General features: G+C 41.6%; 1 protein-coding gene across 1 annotated transcript in view; it reads right to left on the minus strand.

Annotated features, from left to right (window-relative positions):
• The window catches only part of BGN (biglycan), a 62,749-nt gene that overhangs the window by 21,064 nt on the left and 24,375 nt on the right, over window positions 1–17,310 (minus strand). The window contains exon 2 of the mRNA XM_087956853.1: window positions 2,986–3,239. Coding sequence (XP_087812979.1) covers window positions 2,986–3,223 — 238 coding nt within the window. The 5' untranslated portion in view covers window positions 3,224–3,239. The remainder of the gene's footprint in view (window positions 1–2,985; window positions 3,240–17,310) is intronic.

Consider the following 17,310-nt stretch of genomic DNA (forward strand, 5'->3'; position numbering starts at 1 on the left):
TTTACCTACTATCCTCAGGATGGTGCCCTTGTCTCAACTCTGAGCTATGATATATGCAATCCTGCACTTTTTACATCTGCGAAACACCCAGTTGAGAAACACAAGGGGAAAGTAAAGAGCGTCAGGACAGCTGTAACCCCCACCCACCCACCTTCATCCCAAACTTTTTATTTTGTCAAGCCAAGGTCTGGATTCCCTAGGACGGGGTGTCAAACTCAAGGCCCACGGGCCAAACCCGGCCTGTGGGTGGCTTAGATCTGGCCTGCAGGGCCGCCCTAGAAACAGCAAAGGTGCGACTGCCAGTGAAAACAGCTCGGGAGGGCCGTATGTGGTTCCCCCCAGGGCCCCGTTTTCGTTGGCAGAGGGCTGCAGGCTGGCTGAAAATGGGGCCCCGCAGAGGGCTATCAAAACAAACTAAAATGAAACACAAGGAGAAATGTTTCCTCTTTTGCATTTGAGCGTGCAAGAAGGGACAGGAAAGGAGAAAGGGAAAGAGGAAAGAAAAATAAGGAAAGATGGGAAGAGAGCAAGGAAGGAAAAATAAGGAAAGAAGGGAAGGAAGTAGAAAGGGAAAAAAAAAGAAGGAAGGAAGGAAGGAGATTATAATGAGAGGGAGGGAGGATCTGAGGCCCTGCCTTAGTACTTAGCTACCAGTGGTGCCCCCCACAACACAAGTGACAGCGGGCTGGCCACCCCCACCCCCAGCAATGCTGTCCCCTGCCCCCCCAGCCTGGTGTGGCCCTCAATGAAATTTGACACCCCTGCCCTAGAAGTTACCTGAAAACCAACTCACCGTGAAGTGAAATAAGTGGGACAAATAATTTGAAACTTCACTGAACTGCCATGTATTTCATAGAAATATCTTTGAATGCGAAATGCAACTCTGAGCAAGTGCAAAGATGTTAAGCTCAAATGCCCCCTTCTTCCATTTGCAATTATATTAATGAATTAATCTTAGGTACATGGTCTTTAAAGTTTAAGTAGAAGAAATAGTTTCCAGACTGTAAAGACAGTTCTGGAGCCTATAATAAAAACAATCAGCTGCAAGGCTCCTCATGATCAACAGAGACCCAAAGTCTCCACCCTAACAAATCCAAAGATATATTGGTTCTAAAATACTTCAGAATTCTTGTAACACTGTCCCTTTCATTTCAGCAAATCTTACTTGGAAAGAATAATTTTTACTTTTAGGCCGTTGCCAAAAAGGCAACCAGTTAACTAGGCCTTATCTGGTTAATCTTTTATTTTATTTTAATTTCAAGGCAACAAATTATTTCTAAATGTAGTGCTTGAATAAAACTTCCAACTCAGTTCTGATTTTATCGTAGTGCTTTTTTTTTAGTCTGAGAGTGGTTTTGTTTGTGTAGATGCACCATTTATTATGTTTACTGATTGTGAAGAGTTTGAAGGAAGCCCTGGAAAAGAACTTTATCTCTCTTTGTACATATAAGCCATACATCTCATATATTCAAAACATTATTTATCACAAATGCTAATAATAATAATGCTAATAATAATAATGCTAATAATAATAATGCTAATAATAATAATGCTAATAATAATAATGCTAATAATAATAATGCTAATAATAATGCTAATAATGCTAATAATGCTAATGCTAATAATAATGCTAATAATGCTAATGTGAATAATGCTAATGCTAATGCTAATGCTAATGCTAATAATAATAATAATAATAATAATAATAATAATACCTGTGAAATAAGTAACAAGGGTGTCTTGTAGCATCTCCTACATTGCAGTCTACAAAATGTTGATTCCTAATAAAGATATGCTCTGACCACAACTTGTAAACATCTTATAGATTGGCATGGCTTGTTTTGTTCATATAGTTCATCTAGTTAAAAAAGATGCAAACTAGCTAATGACGTTCTACTTTGATGTGAACCCAATCAACTATAATTTTACAAGGAGGTTTAGCATAATAGATAAACCACATAGCCAGTTTCCTCTTCTCTTCCTCAGCTGTATCTAGAGTGTGCCAGAGAAGTCTTTGTTTGTTCTCAGAAGCCTGTCTGACAGACACAATAGGGGCAAGGAAAAGGGAGCAAGGAAAAGGGAGCCAGAAAGATAGCTGTTGTGGGAAGCTCTAGCAAGGTTCATGAGAGGCACTGACTGCAGACTTCAGCAGTATGTCACTTCCCTGTATTTGTTAATACTTTGCCAGATGGAGAGATCTAAATATTCCAGATGGTTGCTCTTATCTTCCTTCCTTCCTTCCTTCCTTCCTTCCTTCCTTCCTTCCTTCCTTTCTTCCTTCCTTCCTCCCTCCCTCCCTCCCTCCCTCCCATCCATCCATCCATCCATCCATCCATCCATCCATCCATCCATCCATCTGCTAAAAACATATCTAGAACTAAGGAGAAATTTCCTGACTGAACAATTAACCAGTGGAATGGCTTACCTCTGGAAGTTGTCAGTGCTCCATCACTGGAGGTTTTTAAGAAAAGATTGGTGTAGGAGATAACCAGGCTGAGCCCGAGGGAAGGGTCAAATGTGTCATCATTCTCGAGTATCTTCGTACCAACAAGAAATCTAAGTCCAGCCCACCTTGAATTCCATTGACTCTTATCTACAGCCAATTTGCTTTGTCTCTTAGTAGCTCAGATTTTTTAGTAGCTCAGATTATTGTAAACTTGCAATAAACCATTATATTCATTTGAACTGCCTGGATTTCTTGATTTCTCACACCTGACAGCCATTTGGCTGGAATGGTATAAATCTCCTGCTTGTGCAGGGGGTTGGACTAGAAGACCTCCAAGGTCCCTTCCAACTCTATTATTCCATGTTCTAATATTTTTGGAACAATATTTTAAACTCTTTTGTTTCCTATGTTTAAATTTTCCAACAATAGATGTTTACCTCTGTTCATAGCACTAGGATCTCCAGAATGAATGCTAGATCACACAGTCCTGCCCAATTGCTGTAATCTCCTCCCCACCCACCCCCAGGAAAGAAACTCACCTAGATCAGAGCATTGGACCACCCTTAGGTGACAATGACAGCCAAAGGGACAGAGGCCTGGGTAGAAAGGAATGTCTTCTGCCTCAGCTCCACTCGAAGTAGGGAAGATCCCAGAAGCCTCTTCCTCTTCTTGGACTGAGGGGTCGTCCATGGAGAAGTCCCAGAATCCTCTTTGTACAAACGGCAGTTCGCTGCTTACCAGACCCAGCAGGGGTATCAGAAGAAGGTAGTATTCCATAGTGGGAGGTCCCAGGCTAAGATATGGAAAAGATGGGCAGAGATCAGAGTGCGCTTGGGGCTGAGATTCTCAAGATTCTCCGAATCAGAGTTTCGTTGTTACTGACAATAACACTTAAGCATGGTATCGTTGGGCACCTACCACAGCCCAATGCTCTGGTAAGAGGGCCATAGCTAATCTTTGGGTTTTTCTTGTTCCTCTTCAGTGACATTATAAAGGTGGGACAAACCTTGCTTAAGCCCATTCTACAACTCTCCATATTACCTGTTTCACTGATTGCTCCGCCCCACAGCTATCCACTTTCCCCTCATTTCCCCTTCTCTGTGAGATCTGGACTTGCTGCCTGCCCGCCCATTCTTCTCATCCCCAGATGGCCATGTGGTAAATGTCCCTTTTTGTCCTTTTGCATGAGACTGTGGTGCAACAAAAATCTTGCTGCCATGGATATAGCAAAGGGAAAGGGAGGGAAGAGGGGAAGGAAGGAAGGAAGGAAGGAAGGAAGGAAGGAAGGAAGGAAGGAAGGAAGGAAGGAAGGAAGGAAGGAAGGAAGGAAGGAAGGAAGGAGGGAAGGAAGGAAACTCAATGGATCCACTTTTTCTCCAGGAAGTTTTAAGAGGATATAATTTTCAATTCTTGCCCACTGGTGCTAGGTGCCAAGAAACAAATTTGAACTGAGTGTCATCAAGCCAATCTAGTAGGATGACAGAGTCCTGACAGCCAACACTTCCGGGCAGCCCCAGGGTAAGGGAGGTTGCAAATTACTGTAACTTTATTTTTTATTTATTTGTTATTTACGGTAACACTCTATTAATTTAATTTAGTTTAGTTTAAATGGGGAACTTTAATTAATGCAACACTGACACAGATGTGGCAACCTAGTGACTCCATAATGGAATCCAGATTCGATTCCTAGTTGAGACTTTGTACAGTTAATTATTTCATTATATGAAGGAGAAGAGACAAAACCCAGGCCCTTATGAACCAGGAGGGACGGGTGATGAGTCAGGAACATCAGAAAATGTGGGAGAGACTGGAGAGTCTCTCCAGTGTTGATTGTTCAATAAATATCTTTCAAAACTCAGCCCAGAATTGCTGGAGTAACGAATTGGATCCTTGTCAATGGCCTATCCCCCAAAGCTGGGTTGACTTGGCAACATATAGCTTAGCTTCATTCAGTCCAGGGCCTGCAAACAGCTGTAACACTGCATCTCTGAGGGTGCCAACTCGGTCTGCCAAGAAAGATTGTTTGAAAGCCCTGGTGGAAGATTTTGCTTTTTCTTGTTTGCAAAGGAAATGGGTGAAAAGGAAACCAGGCTGAGCTGGGGAAACCTCTTTGTTACTAAAGCCCTCTGGGCTTGCTTATTTCAATTATTAACCACACCATACTTCAACCAAAGGCAATATGTTCTCTGGCCATCACCCAGATCCTCCATCTTTCAAACCCAACTTTTTCTAATTAATTTGGGGTATTCACTTATCCTCGTTTTGGGGAGATGGGAACAAAGAGTGCCTCTTAGTTCCTGGCCCGCAGTTCCTCCACACTGCGAGTTGGTCCTCTTTACATTTGGAGCCTCTCATTGCTTCATGCTCTGGTTTTCAACTTCTGCTTTGCAGTTGTAGGCACTGTCTTTTAATGAAAGGCTGCCTTACTTTTGTTTGTGTAACTGAACTAAAGTAGTTTCTGGCAGGGCAGTCGACTGGGTTAAATTTGTTCCCCTCTTTCTGTTACATGAGGTAACTTACCATCTAGACAGCAGTCAACCTCTGCCTCATTTCTCTTCTCATGCCGAAGCAACCATTAAGCAGTTTTATCCTCTCCACAGTGGCTGCTTCGTCCTTCAGATCTGAGTTAACCTCACATCTGGCCTGCAACATCTCCATTATCTGCCTTGGTGGTCCTCTCAGCTATCCTGCTGGGGCTCTCCATCTCTAGTCAGTACAGAATTCAAAAGGAATAGCCCACAGATTTTCAGTGCAGCCAGTTATTCCTCCTTTTAATCCTCCTTAGAACAACTGCCATTCATCCTTCTAACTCTTCTAACTCTTCTAATCTTCACGATGAAACCTGCTTTTCTCTATCATATCTTTCCTGCCTTGCCTTTAGAGCAGGGGTCCCCAACCGCAGTCCGCGGACCGGCACCGTCCGCGGAACAAGTCTTACCGGGCCGCTGGTTGCTGGGCGCCGCCATCTTTTGGTAAAAGTGCTTCCGGTGAGCTTTTCCGGTAGAAAGCTCACCGAAGCACTTTTTCATCAAAAAGATGGCGGCGCTGCTTTCGGTGAGCTTTTCCGGTAGAAAGCCATTTCTACCCGAAAAGCTCACCGGAGCGCTACGCCGCCATCTTTGACGAAAAGTGCTTCCGTGAGGTCACCGAAGCACTTTTTCGTAAAAAGATGGCGGCGCCCAGTTGATGCCGGTACCGGGCACGGTGCCCAGCTGATGCCGGTACCGGGCGCGGCCAAAAAGCTTGGGGATCACTGCTTTAGAGCATGTCTATAACTGCAGAGGCAGCTGTCCCTGTTTGGTGCCTGCCATGGTAACATCTGTATTGCATCCAGTGATCTTCAGGTTCAGTTTGAAGTATTGGTGATGGCCTATCCATGGCATATAGTCTAGTTGCCAAAAAATGGACTTTCTCATATTTTTTTGCCCACCTCCCTGATAAGATTCATCAGAGTGGGCATACTGCAGGTCGCATCTTTGAAGCAATGCACCTAAGCATGTTTTCTTTACCATGACACGTATCTTCTGGAATACTAGTCCCCTTCCCTCCTGAAGTTTGCATGGCCTAAGTTTGCATTGTCATTTTCTAAGTGAGCCGTGAAAATAGAATTCCCCACCTCCCAGGACCTGAGAGGTTAGGCAACTCTAGAAATATGATCAAGCGAACAAACAAATTTCTCATCAACTGCAGCAACTGCAGCTGTGCTTCCTGGAAATTATGGGAATCGTAGCGCCAAACATTTGGGGGGCATCCCTGAGGAAAGTAGGCATAGATTAGACATCTTCATTATAACATCTAGCAAGAGTGAAGAAGAAGAAGCTGCATTTACAGTGCGGATTCTTTGGGAGTCAGGAGGTGTACAAATGGAACAAAAGTACCGTATATGCCGGCGTATAAGACGACCCGGCGTATAAGACGACCCCCAACATTTCCACTCAAAATATAGTTTGTTATATACTCGCCCCTTCCGCACGCCTTCCACTTTTGCACTTTTTTTTTTTTGAGGCACTTTTGTCTACCGTGGAATGCGAATCCGTGAAGCCGAAAGAGCAGCCAGCCTTCTCCAGCTCCCAAGTGAAGCAGGCTCGCACGCTGGGCTCCGCTGAGGTATCGGCTGGGGCTGTCAGGAGTTGTTCCGCTGGCGCGGCTCCGCTCCAGTCCTGCGTTGCCTCGGGAAGGGAAAGGCAAAAGGAAGAGCCGCGGCTTTTGCCTTTCCTTCCCGAGGCAACGCGGGACTGGAGCCGCGCGGAACCGCGCCAGCGGTAACAACTCCTGACAGCCCCAGCCGGATACCTCAGCGGAGCTCGGGCGGTGCGAGCCTCGCTTCCTTGGGAGCTGGGAGAAGGCTGGCTGCTCCTTTCGGCTTCACGGGATTCGCTTCCACGGTGCGCAAAAGTGCCTCAGCCGCGGGCAGCCGCAGTGCTTCCCAATTACTATTTGCCGGCGTATAAGACGACCCGGCATATAAGACGACCCCCCAATTGGAGGCATCTTTTTCAGGGCAAAAAAGTCGTCTTATACGCCGGCAAATACGGTAAAATACATCAATAAAAATTTAAAGATCAACCTTTAAATGTGTCTTTGAAAAAAAAACATTTCAGAATGGAATGAGCATAGAGCAGTAGGTGAAGGGCCATCTCCTCAGAACATCACCATCAAAATTTTGTGCATATGTGTGTGTGTGTGTGTGTGTGTGCCTTTAAGCCAGTTTTCCCTTCTGGTCACTGCCTTTCAGTTTTCTTGGCAAGATATTAAGAAGTGGTTTGCCCTTCCTTGCTTCCCAGGACTAAAAAAAGGGGGGGAAAGGGGGAGGGGGGATGACTGGTCCAAAAATCACCCAGCTGGCTTCATGGCCTTTCTTGCTTTCTAGCCTCATCCCCTAACAAGTATACCAAACTGGAAAACAGTAATCAATGAACTCACAGGAAGCTCCCTTAGGGTCAATATCATTCAACCTTTTTATTAATAACCTGGTCGAGTAAAAGGTAATCAAATGCGCAGGACGGCCTGAACAATGACCATGATAACAGAATGGGATTGTAATCTAATCTGAATAGATTGGAAAACTGGACTAAGATACCCTTCAACAGGAAGAAACATGAAGCATTACACCTGAGAGAGAGAGAGAGGAATATATATATATATAGGGAACATATAGAAGATATAGAATTGATGGCTTGAAAGCACTAGATTGGAAAGGGATTAAGGTATGGTCATTGACAACAAGCTAAGCATGGGCAAGTATTGTGATACAATTGCTATAATAGTTAAATCAATTCTGGGCTGCATCGTACAAGAGCTGCCTGAATGACATGTGAAGTCTTTATTCCCCTCTGCTCTGCCCTGGTGAAAGCACATCTGGATTACTTGTTTACCCACTCAAATTTCCAAAAAGATATGGTATTGATGGGTTAGAAAGAGTTTGGAAGACACCAACCAAATTAATATAAGGACTACAAAGATAAGTGGCAAGACCTTGGATTGTTCAGCCTGGAAATGAAAAAACAAAATTGAGGGGAGATAGGATATCAGCCACTTCTTGTGGATGGTTTAACTGTTTTTTCTTGCAGAGGACTTGGTGAGATTCTTATATTCCCTTCCCAGTCCACAGTTCTCTGATTCTACAAAGTGTAAGAGTTGTAACTGCAATTATAATTTTAATATCCAAATTCTCCTCCACGTTATCCTAACTGCAGTTATTTTCATGTTGTGACTTGGAGGTTTGAGCCTGCTCTGTTAGAAGACACAGACTTGAGCAATGAGGAAGAGGAGGATTTGGCCTTGAGGTTTGAGCCTGCTTTGCTGGAGGATTTGGAATTGCCTTCCTCCCCAGGACCTTCCTCCCTGGTTGTGCCTCAGGTGTCGGCAGATAATCAGGAGAGCGTAGCGGAGCCTCTGGCTGAGGATCAAACTGAGGAATGTTGGTTTGATGCGAGGCAAAGACGCAGGCATAGGCATGAGATGCAATGTAGAAGGAAAGGACAAATCAGGGACTGAGATGAGAGACTGACACGCCCCTCAGGGAATAAAAGTGGGCGTGTTAGCTCTGGATTCTCGTTCGGGACAATTTGTTAATTTGGGATAGAAGCTTCGACAAATTCTGTGTGTGGCGTTTGCCTGTGATTTATGTTCTTGCTTTATTATCGGACTTGGCAGGCAGCTTGTGGGAGACTGCCAAGGACTTCTCCAGCCAAAGGAATTTAACCCTGTCGTTACTGGTCTTGTCTGCTTGTTTATATTCCTTTGGAAACTTGGACTCTCACCTCGTGGGCACAGGTGAGACATAACATTTTCATATCAGAGTCCTTCAGCATTACTATGGGCTGGATGTTCTGTGTTTAGCTGAAAGCAAATGTCAATTCTTCTAAAATGATTCTCTTAAGAAAATTTACTTACAGGCAAGCGCTATTCAGAATAAAAGTCTCGTGGTATTTTTTTTTTTAAAAAAGGTTGCTTTTTGTGTATGGCAATAAAACTCTGAATCCTGAAACAAGTACTCTTTAATTAAAGACATGACAACTGATATAGTATGTCCATTTCACCAAAAGAACTGCTCTTGCCATTGCATTGTATTACCAGCCATCCTTCTTCCCTAAATTTCCACAAAAAAGGGAATTCGGGAGGAAAAAAAAAAGGGTTGCAATGACATAATGTTCCTTGGATATTTCACAAAAAGTGAGCGATCAAAGAGCAATATGAAAGAAAAGAGAAGGGAACATATTTCCTGCTTATTTTTAGCATAGGATGTTCCATCTTTTCTTCGTATTTTTTTATTTCTGACATGTCAGGAGACTGAGCTGCCAGCTGCAAATGCTTACACTGACCGTATGTCATTTTTGCATTGTTTGGATGAGGGAAAGAGTGTACAGCAGGGGTACACAAGCTGCAGCTCTCTGCCTGCCATCCCAGGTTTTTATGCAGCCCCTGCCCTTCTGCCAGTCTGGAGAAATACATAAATCCTCTCTCCCAAAGTTTATGATTTTAAGACTGAATAAAACAGGGAAAGGTAGATGACTACAGAAAAGCAGATGGAATTTAAAATAAATGTGTTTTTTTTATCCCTGTTATATCCAATTTGCCCTTTACACCGCAGATCTGCCATTTTTACCAACCACACAGGGCTCTTAACCTACGAAGCTTTAGCTTTAGTTAGGAATGTACAAACCTGCATTTTCATTCCTGTATTTACATTCAATAAATCCTCCAGTTTTTCCAGACAAAGCTTGCTGGAAAATTTTGCAGTCAGATTCAGGTGAAGGATGATAGTGAACCAAAGCAGAATAAAATGTAAATGTAAATTTGTAATTATAATAATGACATCACAAAAAAGTACCTACATTGCATAAGTGCGACATTCAGCTCCAAACTACTATTGTTAAAACAACACCAACAACCCTCCAAACAAAGAAAGAAAGAAAGAAAGAAAGAAAAACAACTGGGTTTGATGTCGTGGTTCGAGGTTCAGGGCTAGAAACTGGTGGAAGATGGAGATTTTTTGGCATGAAGTCATCTGGATGTTTCTCAGCTAGTTATTCTCCCTCAGTACTGGGATAAAGGCAGAAGCCAATCACTTTCAAAAACAGTGCTAAGAAATTAATTTTAAAATGAGTTAGGGTGTTGATGACAAGTTTTCTGCCATACTAGAATATGTTGCACCATCACAATATGCTAGGTGAGAAAACTCAAATGTTTTGCTGCCCACCGTTGGTCATCCATGTTTTCACCTTTGAGATCCGAGAGCCCTACATTTCACAGTCATGAGAACTAGAAGCTATTTTTATTTTAAAAAGTGTACATTTTGCTTAACAGTCCATTTAGTTAACTGCCAACTCCTCTTCTGACCCAGAGGAATCATACAATCCCTAGTTAAGGCAGTGAAGAGGGACCAATCCCTCCACTGCTCATTCCCCGAACAGAATCAAAATATCCCATACATTCACATTTCTTAATACTTATGACCTTATTTGTTTGCTATAGGAGACTGTGTAAAGGTTGAGATGTGGGTGAATCTCGGATCGAAAACGTACCCGCAGTCAGCTAAATGAGAGGCCAGTCCCTCCTCTCCCCCCCTCCCAATTTATCTATGCTACTATTTCAGATTGCAAGCAAATCAGCATGTTTATAACTGTTTATAAATACTTGGGGGAAAATATGGTAGCTTTCCCTGGGTTTTTGCAGTAAGCAGATGTCCTGTAATTGCATAAAGGAAAGGCTGTAATTTGGCCGTTATTTTAGCCTGCCTGTAGGCCTGTGGTGTTCAGAAACAGACAGATCCCTTGCTCCTCAGAGCTGCCTTGGGGGCTACTTTGGACTGAAAAGCAAGCCATGGGCAGGAAAGACAGGCAAAATAATCCATACCGGCCTTTTCTCTTTCTCCACTCCCGCTCTTTGCTTGTGCCCAGGTCTTTAGATGTGGAAAACTACAGCGAGACATGACTTCCCAGAGGCAATGCCTGTCTCCCTTTCTTGTAGAGGTCCACACCTCTCTTTTGTCTGTAAGGAAGTGGGGGCTCTGGAGAGCAGATGTCAGGTTATGGTTTGAGTGTGTTCAGGCCTGGGCCCTTTCACCAGGCCAAGCAGGGCAGCTCCCTCCAGCCTGAAGCCGAACATATTGGTTGGTCATTATGGGAGTGAATGCCCAACGCTTCTAGAAGAAACCAAACATGGGGAAGGCTAAAGTAGGAATCTTTGATTTCAAGAGCTTTCATCTATGTAGGTGGAGCTAGAGAGGATAAGATGGGGAATTCCAGTGTAGTGTAGGCCAAACGAGGACGAAGAAAGAGAGAAATAAAAGAACATAAGTAAAACTCAGGTAAATGCTAAAGGTGAAGTATAGATGCGGGGGGAGGTAAGAAGTGACAAAACATACGTTGTGCAACTTCTTCTTGTGTACTTATGTCCTTATTTTTATTTTTCTTATATGTACCCATTTCATGTATTCATAACTATGTATATACTTATACCTATTATCTTGTAAGCGATTGACAAATCAAAATAAATAAAATAAATAAAATAAAATAATAATAAAATAAAATAAAATAAAATAAAATAAAAAAATAAAATAAAATAAAATAAAATAAAATAAAATAAAATAAAATAAAATAAAATAAAATAATAAAATAAAATAAAATAAAATAAAATAAAATAAAATAAATAAAATAAAATAAAATAAAATAAAATAATAAAATAAAATAAAATAAAATAAAATAAAATAATAAAATAAAATAAAATAAAATAAAATAAAATAAAATAAAATAAAATAAAATAAAATAATAAAATAAAATAAAATAATAAAATAAAATAAAATAAAATAAAATAAAAAATAAATAAATGATGCAAATACAAAAGGGTAAGGTTTGCATTGTGGCATTTTAATGCATTATTTTTTTACTTTGATGTCATTATGGCTAGCAACAGACACTTCTGACCTGAGGCAATTTTGTGGGTGGTTCAAATGTTCTATTTAGGGACATGGATGAAACCTGAAACCAAAATGGTTATGTTTTCAATCAAGACTCTCTTGCGTTGGATTGGCTGCTGCCGATTTCCCCACTTTTACCCTTCCTGAATTGCCACTGCATCCACCAAAACAATCCTACTCTCCATCCATCCACACACAGCATTTCTCATTGTTTGCAATGACTTCCAAGCCTGTTGGCTTTATACTTGCTGAGGTAACTTCTCAGAGCAAGACTATGAGGGGACAAGTCAATCCAAAGAGCTACTGATGCTTCATTTTGAGAAGCCCCAGATAGAAGCATCAAAGCTCAAGGCTATGCTGGCAGCTTTCTTTTCGTTAAGCAGAATGAATCGGTTGCTCTGGATAGTAGAGCAAATCATTTATTAGAGATAGTAGATGCTTTGCTCCATCTAAAGATGGACCTGACTTGCTATTGGTACTACAAGTAAAAAAAAATTCCCCCTTTCTTTTCCTCTGACCAAAGAAGAAAAATGGGGAATGCTTGGAGAAACATATTCCAAGCCCCTTAACCTGACAGTACAATCACAGAAGCAAGAGTCACACAGGCTTTCCTTTTGAGTTGTAATGGCAAAAATTAGTGGTCAGAATAAAGAATTGGGGATTGTGAGGTGCAGTGACCTAGCAGTTAAGATACTGGGTTTGTCAACCAGAAAGTTGGTAATTCAAGACCCAAGCACCGTGGGGGCGGAGTAAGCTCCCATTCCTGCCCCAGATCCTACCAACCTAGCAGTCTGACAGCATGCAACTGCAAGTAGATAAATAGGTACCACTTTGTTGGGGAGGAAACAGAGCTCCATGCACTTCAGTGTATATAGTCATGCTGGTCACATGACCATGGAAAGGGTCTTCAGACAATGCAGGCTCCCTTGGTTAGGAAACAGAGATGAGCACTGCCTCCTAGAGTTGGATACAACTAGAGAGGGGAAACTTTTACTTTATACAGAATTATGAGGTGCTGAGGAGGGAACTTTCCAGACACACATCCTTGGTGCATTCATTAAGGCAGGATCTCTCTGAAACCTCTGAACCTCTTTTCCCAAAAATATTTGCAAGACAAAAAGCCTGTTTATTAGATAAGTCAATAAATGGGAGGTTCCCTCATTTTTTAAAAAAATATTTTTGGCTTACTCCTCTTTTTCCCCCCCTCAGTCTCAGCACAAGCTTTTACAATGCAACAGAGTCCAAATAACCATCTCGGCACCTCCTTTAAATATCTGACCACTCAGCAAAGAAATTGCCCCATCAAACACCTTTGAACATTTTCTCAATAGTTGCAGCAGAGTTCACAGTAATGAGAGAAAGAACTGCTGCAAAAGAAGACTCCACTGATCATTGATCTGACTGTCTTTACCTCCTGTGTGTTTAAGGCGGCCCGTGGAATAAGGCAAGATAACTAGGAGTGAGGTGCAAGTAAGCAGCATCATGAGGGCAGCGGGTAATATTGGCTAATGCTGAGAATAAATGAAAAAAAAAAATAGGAATACTCTGTGTGTCAATAAATCATTGAGGGTATGAAGTAAAGATATAATGAAGTCACACAAGCTGCATGGCCGAATTAGATTCCCTTCACCTCAATTCCCCCATCTCCATCTCCCAGACTCTTCCACGGTCTAGAAGAAGCTGAATAAATTGCATACCATTTGAGGAAACCATAAAAATATCATTTGCATAAAAACACCCTTATCTCTGCAACCATTCAAGAAAGGCTGATAATGCAGTGGAGATGAAAAATTCTCTGGTGGAAAAAAAAAAAGATGGATGGGAAAGGCTGGACAGGAACAAAAGAAGCTGTCCTTGGAATGCCACCCACCCACATCCCTGCAATGGTTTGAGCAATAATTTTTGACATATCCCGTATCCTGCTTAGAAATGCTCTGTGTGAAGATCAAGTCCTCCTCCTTGGAGGAAACCAGGAATTTCCGAGGAATGCAGTAGGTAAGCATTACCTTTAATTCTTAAACTCCCCCCTCGCATACACAAACCCTAATTTGGTGTTAGACAAAGGAGTGATGGCAAGTTAAGATTGACTGAAATCCAATATTCTGGATATGTAGATGGAGAAAGCCGGTTTTTCTAGATGATGGAATAAGTATTGAATGGTGAGAAATAACTACAGTACTATACCATCAACCAAATATATATGGACAGAAAATACAACCCTGAGAAGGATGGAAATATTGAGCAAACGGCTCAATATTTTCTAAGCTACTTCTGCTCTACTGTTAAATTCCTTCTGTCTTCTGCAGTAGCAGTTTTCTTCCCTTTATTTGTTTTATGCATATCTATGAATGTTCAAATGTTCAAAACATCACATTAGGCTTTAATTGCAGCCAGTGACAGATGGTTACTTTAAGAAATGCATGCCAGATTTCAGCAGTTCCTGGAAACTATGCCTCTAAAGCTTGAAACGTTTAATTGTGTGATCATTGTACATTGTGTGATCATTCAGTATTCTTTATATGCATTGCTTCAGCAGGGTCAGAATATCAAACACTGAGGATATCCAGCTGCGTGGCATAGTAAAACTCCTGTAAATCCAATAATTAAGAGTACAGATGTTCAATAGAGACAATCTTTTTTTCTTGTTCATCAAGACTTTCCAAGGATATTGGTTCTACAGTAAGCTGTAACAGTCTTTTCAAATTCTCCTTGGCAGCTGGTCCATTAAAACACCCTTCTTTACTTTCCGTTAATTTTTAACCTTTTTAAACTTGACTAGGGAGAATCAAACCATTTCATATCCTTCATTTCAATTCAAGTTTAGCTATGATTAAAACTATTCCAGTATAGCTGTGGTAAATGCTTCAAGTCTGTAAAATATCAGAAGCCAGAATGCTTCTGTGACAGATTTATGACTGATTCACACATGAAAAAGAGAATTGCAACCAAGCTATAAAAATACAACTATTGCCAATTTACACAGCTCCTGCAACTTTCCATTAATGTATTGCAGAAAAAGGGATGCTGCCACAGTGCACCAGCATTGCTGTGCTGTCTGACCTGTTCAATTGATTGATACTCCAGAAATAGCTTTTTCCAACCTGGTGCGCCTTCAGATTGCCACAATGCAGTTCCAGAATTCCTAGTCACATCTGGAGAGCATCAAGTAGAGGGAAGGCTATTCTAGGTGATGATGCAACAATACCACATTGGTAGTTTCTTTTCATTTCCATGTTACCAGGAAGAGTCAGAAGCAGCGGGCGACTCATGTGCTTTTGTAAGTTGCAATTTGGGACTTGGATATGACATGTTTCGATACTTAAGTTGCTGAAAGTGAGGTGAAAGGATGTAATTTGTTACCACAAAGGCTTGTCACTGAGGTGGTAAATCTGTATTAAAGGACAGAGTTGCACATGATGTTAAACCTGTCACTCGGACTTAGGCTGTTCCTGCTGTGTTACTATAAATAGCAGCACATGGGAGGACGTTGTGATCACCGATCAGGATGATGGTGCTGCTGGAAAGGGAATTCTCCCCTGCTTTGCCCTGTTCCCCCCACCCAAAAGTCCCCTCAAATAATTATTAGCGCTGGGGAGCCACGAAAGGAAAATGTCATTGGAACACGATGAAGAAGAATATACCTAAGAAATGCTCCAGTCTCTTTCAACAAGATATACATCCCCATTCAGTAAAACCAGTTTATTTTCTACCCCAAGATTACAATAAGAAGACTTTGGGAATAGCCCTTTTGCCTCTTAGTTCTGCATTTTGTTTCTTACATGGCCAAACAGACATCTCTGGTGAGATAGAGATATAAGGCCTTTCCCATCAGCCTCCCACAGCAAGTGATGTTTGAAAGTAGGCTGACCAGAGGTGGTATTCAGCAGGTTCTGACCAGTTCTGGAGAACTGGTAGCGGAAATTTTGAGTAGTTTGGAGAACCGGCAAATACCACCTCTGACTGCAGATTTTACAGTATCCTTCCCCTGCCACACCCACAGAACCGGTAGTAAAAAAAAATTAATCCCACCGCTGATGCTGACCCCAATGTAGAGGAAACATTGACTAATATAGAGGCCTACACTCCTTTAATTTATTCCTTTCCAAGCCACTCAAGAAATTATCCACCATTATGCCTTTGCAAAAGAAGGTAGACTTGACTTTGAACATATGGAAGAAAAGAATAGGTCACTGAAGTGGTACTTTGAGGAAAGATTACTTGGTCCAGAGTAAAGGGGAAGGGTGAGAAAGATACTCAGAATAATCCTGCCTTGGTTTTGTTTGGTATAGAATTAGACAGAAACAGTTGGACAGACTTTCAAGATTCTGTTCTTCTACCCTATTGCAGATCATGCTTGACAGAGTGAGTTATGACATTTTTTTAACCCTTACAACTGTTGCAGCATCCCCATAATCATGAGATCAACATTCGGATGCTTGGCAACTGGCATGTATCTATGATGGTTTCTCTGTCCTGGAGTCATGTGATCACTTTTTTTGAGACCTTCTGACAAGCAAAGTCAGTCATTCACTAAACAACCGTGGCAAGAAAGGTTGTAAAACAGGGCAAAACTCACTTAACAACTGTTTTGCTTGGCAATGGAAATTCTGGGTTCAATTGTGGACATAAAGGCCATCCCTGGAATTACTGCTTTATCTGTTTGTTGACTTACCTTCCTTGTGAGAGACTGGCATTTTGGGATAATGAATTTCACTAATTTATTATTCACAAGAGTTTCAACAGGTTGGAGGCAGTCTGACAAAATTGTTAGTACCCAATATAAAAATATTTGGAATCAAAACTATATTCTTAACTTCTAGACAAGGATTAGAATTGTATGAATGTACACAATTAAGAAATTATTTCCAGGATAATGTACTGTTTCCAATTTGCTTCTATTTCCCACCACCCCCTTACAACTGAATGTTGAAACATGATAGAAATAACATTCTAGAAATAAAAGCCCAATTGTTCCTTCTTAATTTCTGGCTCAAATCTGCGTCTGTGCAAACATAGGAGATTATCCAACCCTTTTTTCTGCCTAAGCAAATTCATGCCTGGCCCTACCAGACAGGAGGCAGGAGAAGGCTATTTCAGGAGTCAGGATCTGGGAGAGATGAAGGCAGAAACTGATCTTTAAAAGGAGTCCCAAGCCTGTTGAAAACATCGGTTGTAGTAGAGATGAGTGTCACCCGTTGCTCTTCTCAATGCAACAAAATTTCTTTAGCCAGGAACTGAATTTCTACAGCCAGTCCTGACAACTCATTTCTGAGAATGGTCCCACTCTGGGCTCTTCAGAATATGAGGATTAAGCTATAGAGAGGCAAAAGATATTTTGCTGAACACCCTAATGCAGGGGTGTCCAAGCATGGCTGGCTGGGGTCTTCTGGGCGTTGATCTTAAAGTTGACAAAGTTGGACGCCCCTGCCTTAAAGGAAGCAGC

Source organism: Notechis scutatus, chromosome 2 (genome assembly GCF_049901735.1).
Source record: "Notechis scutatus isolate UNSWTSFEM ecotype Mainland chromosome 2, rNotScu1.2, whole genome shotgun sequence".
Classification (NCBI taxonomy): Eukaryota; Metazoa; Chordata; class Lepidosauria; order Squamata; family Elapidae; genus Notechis; species Notechis scutatus.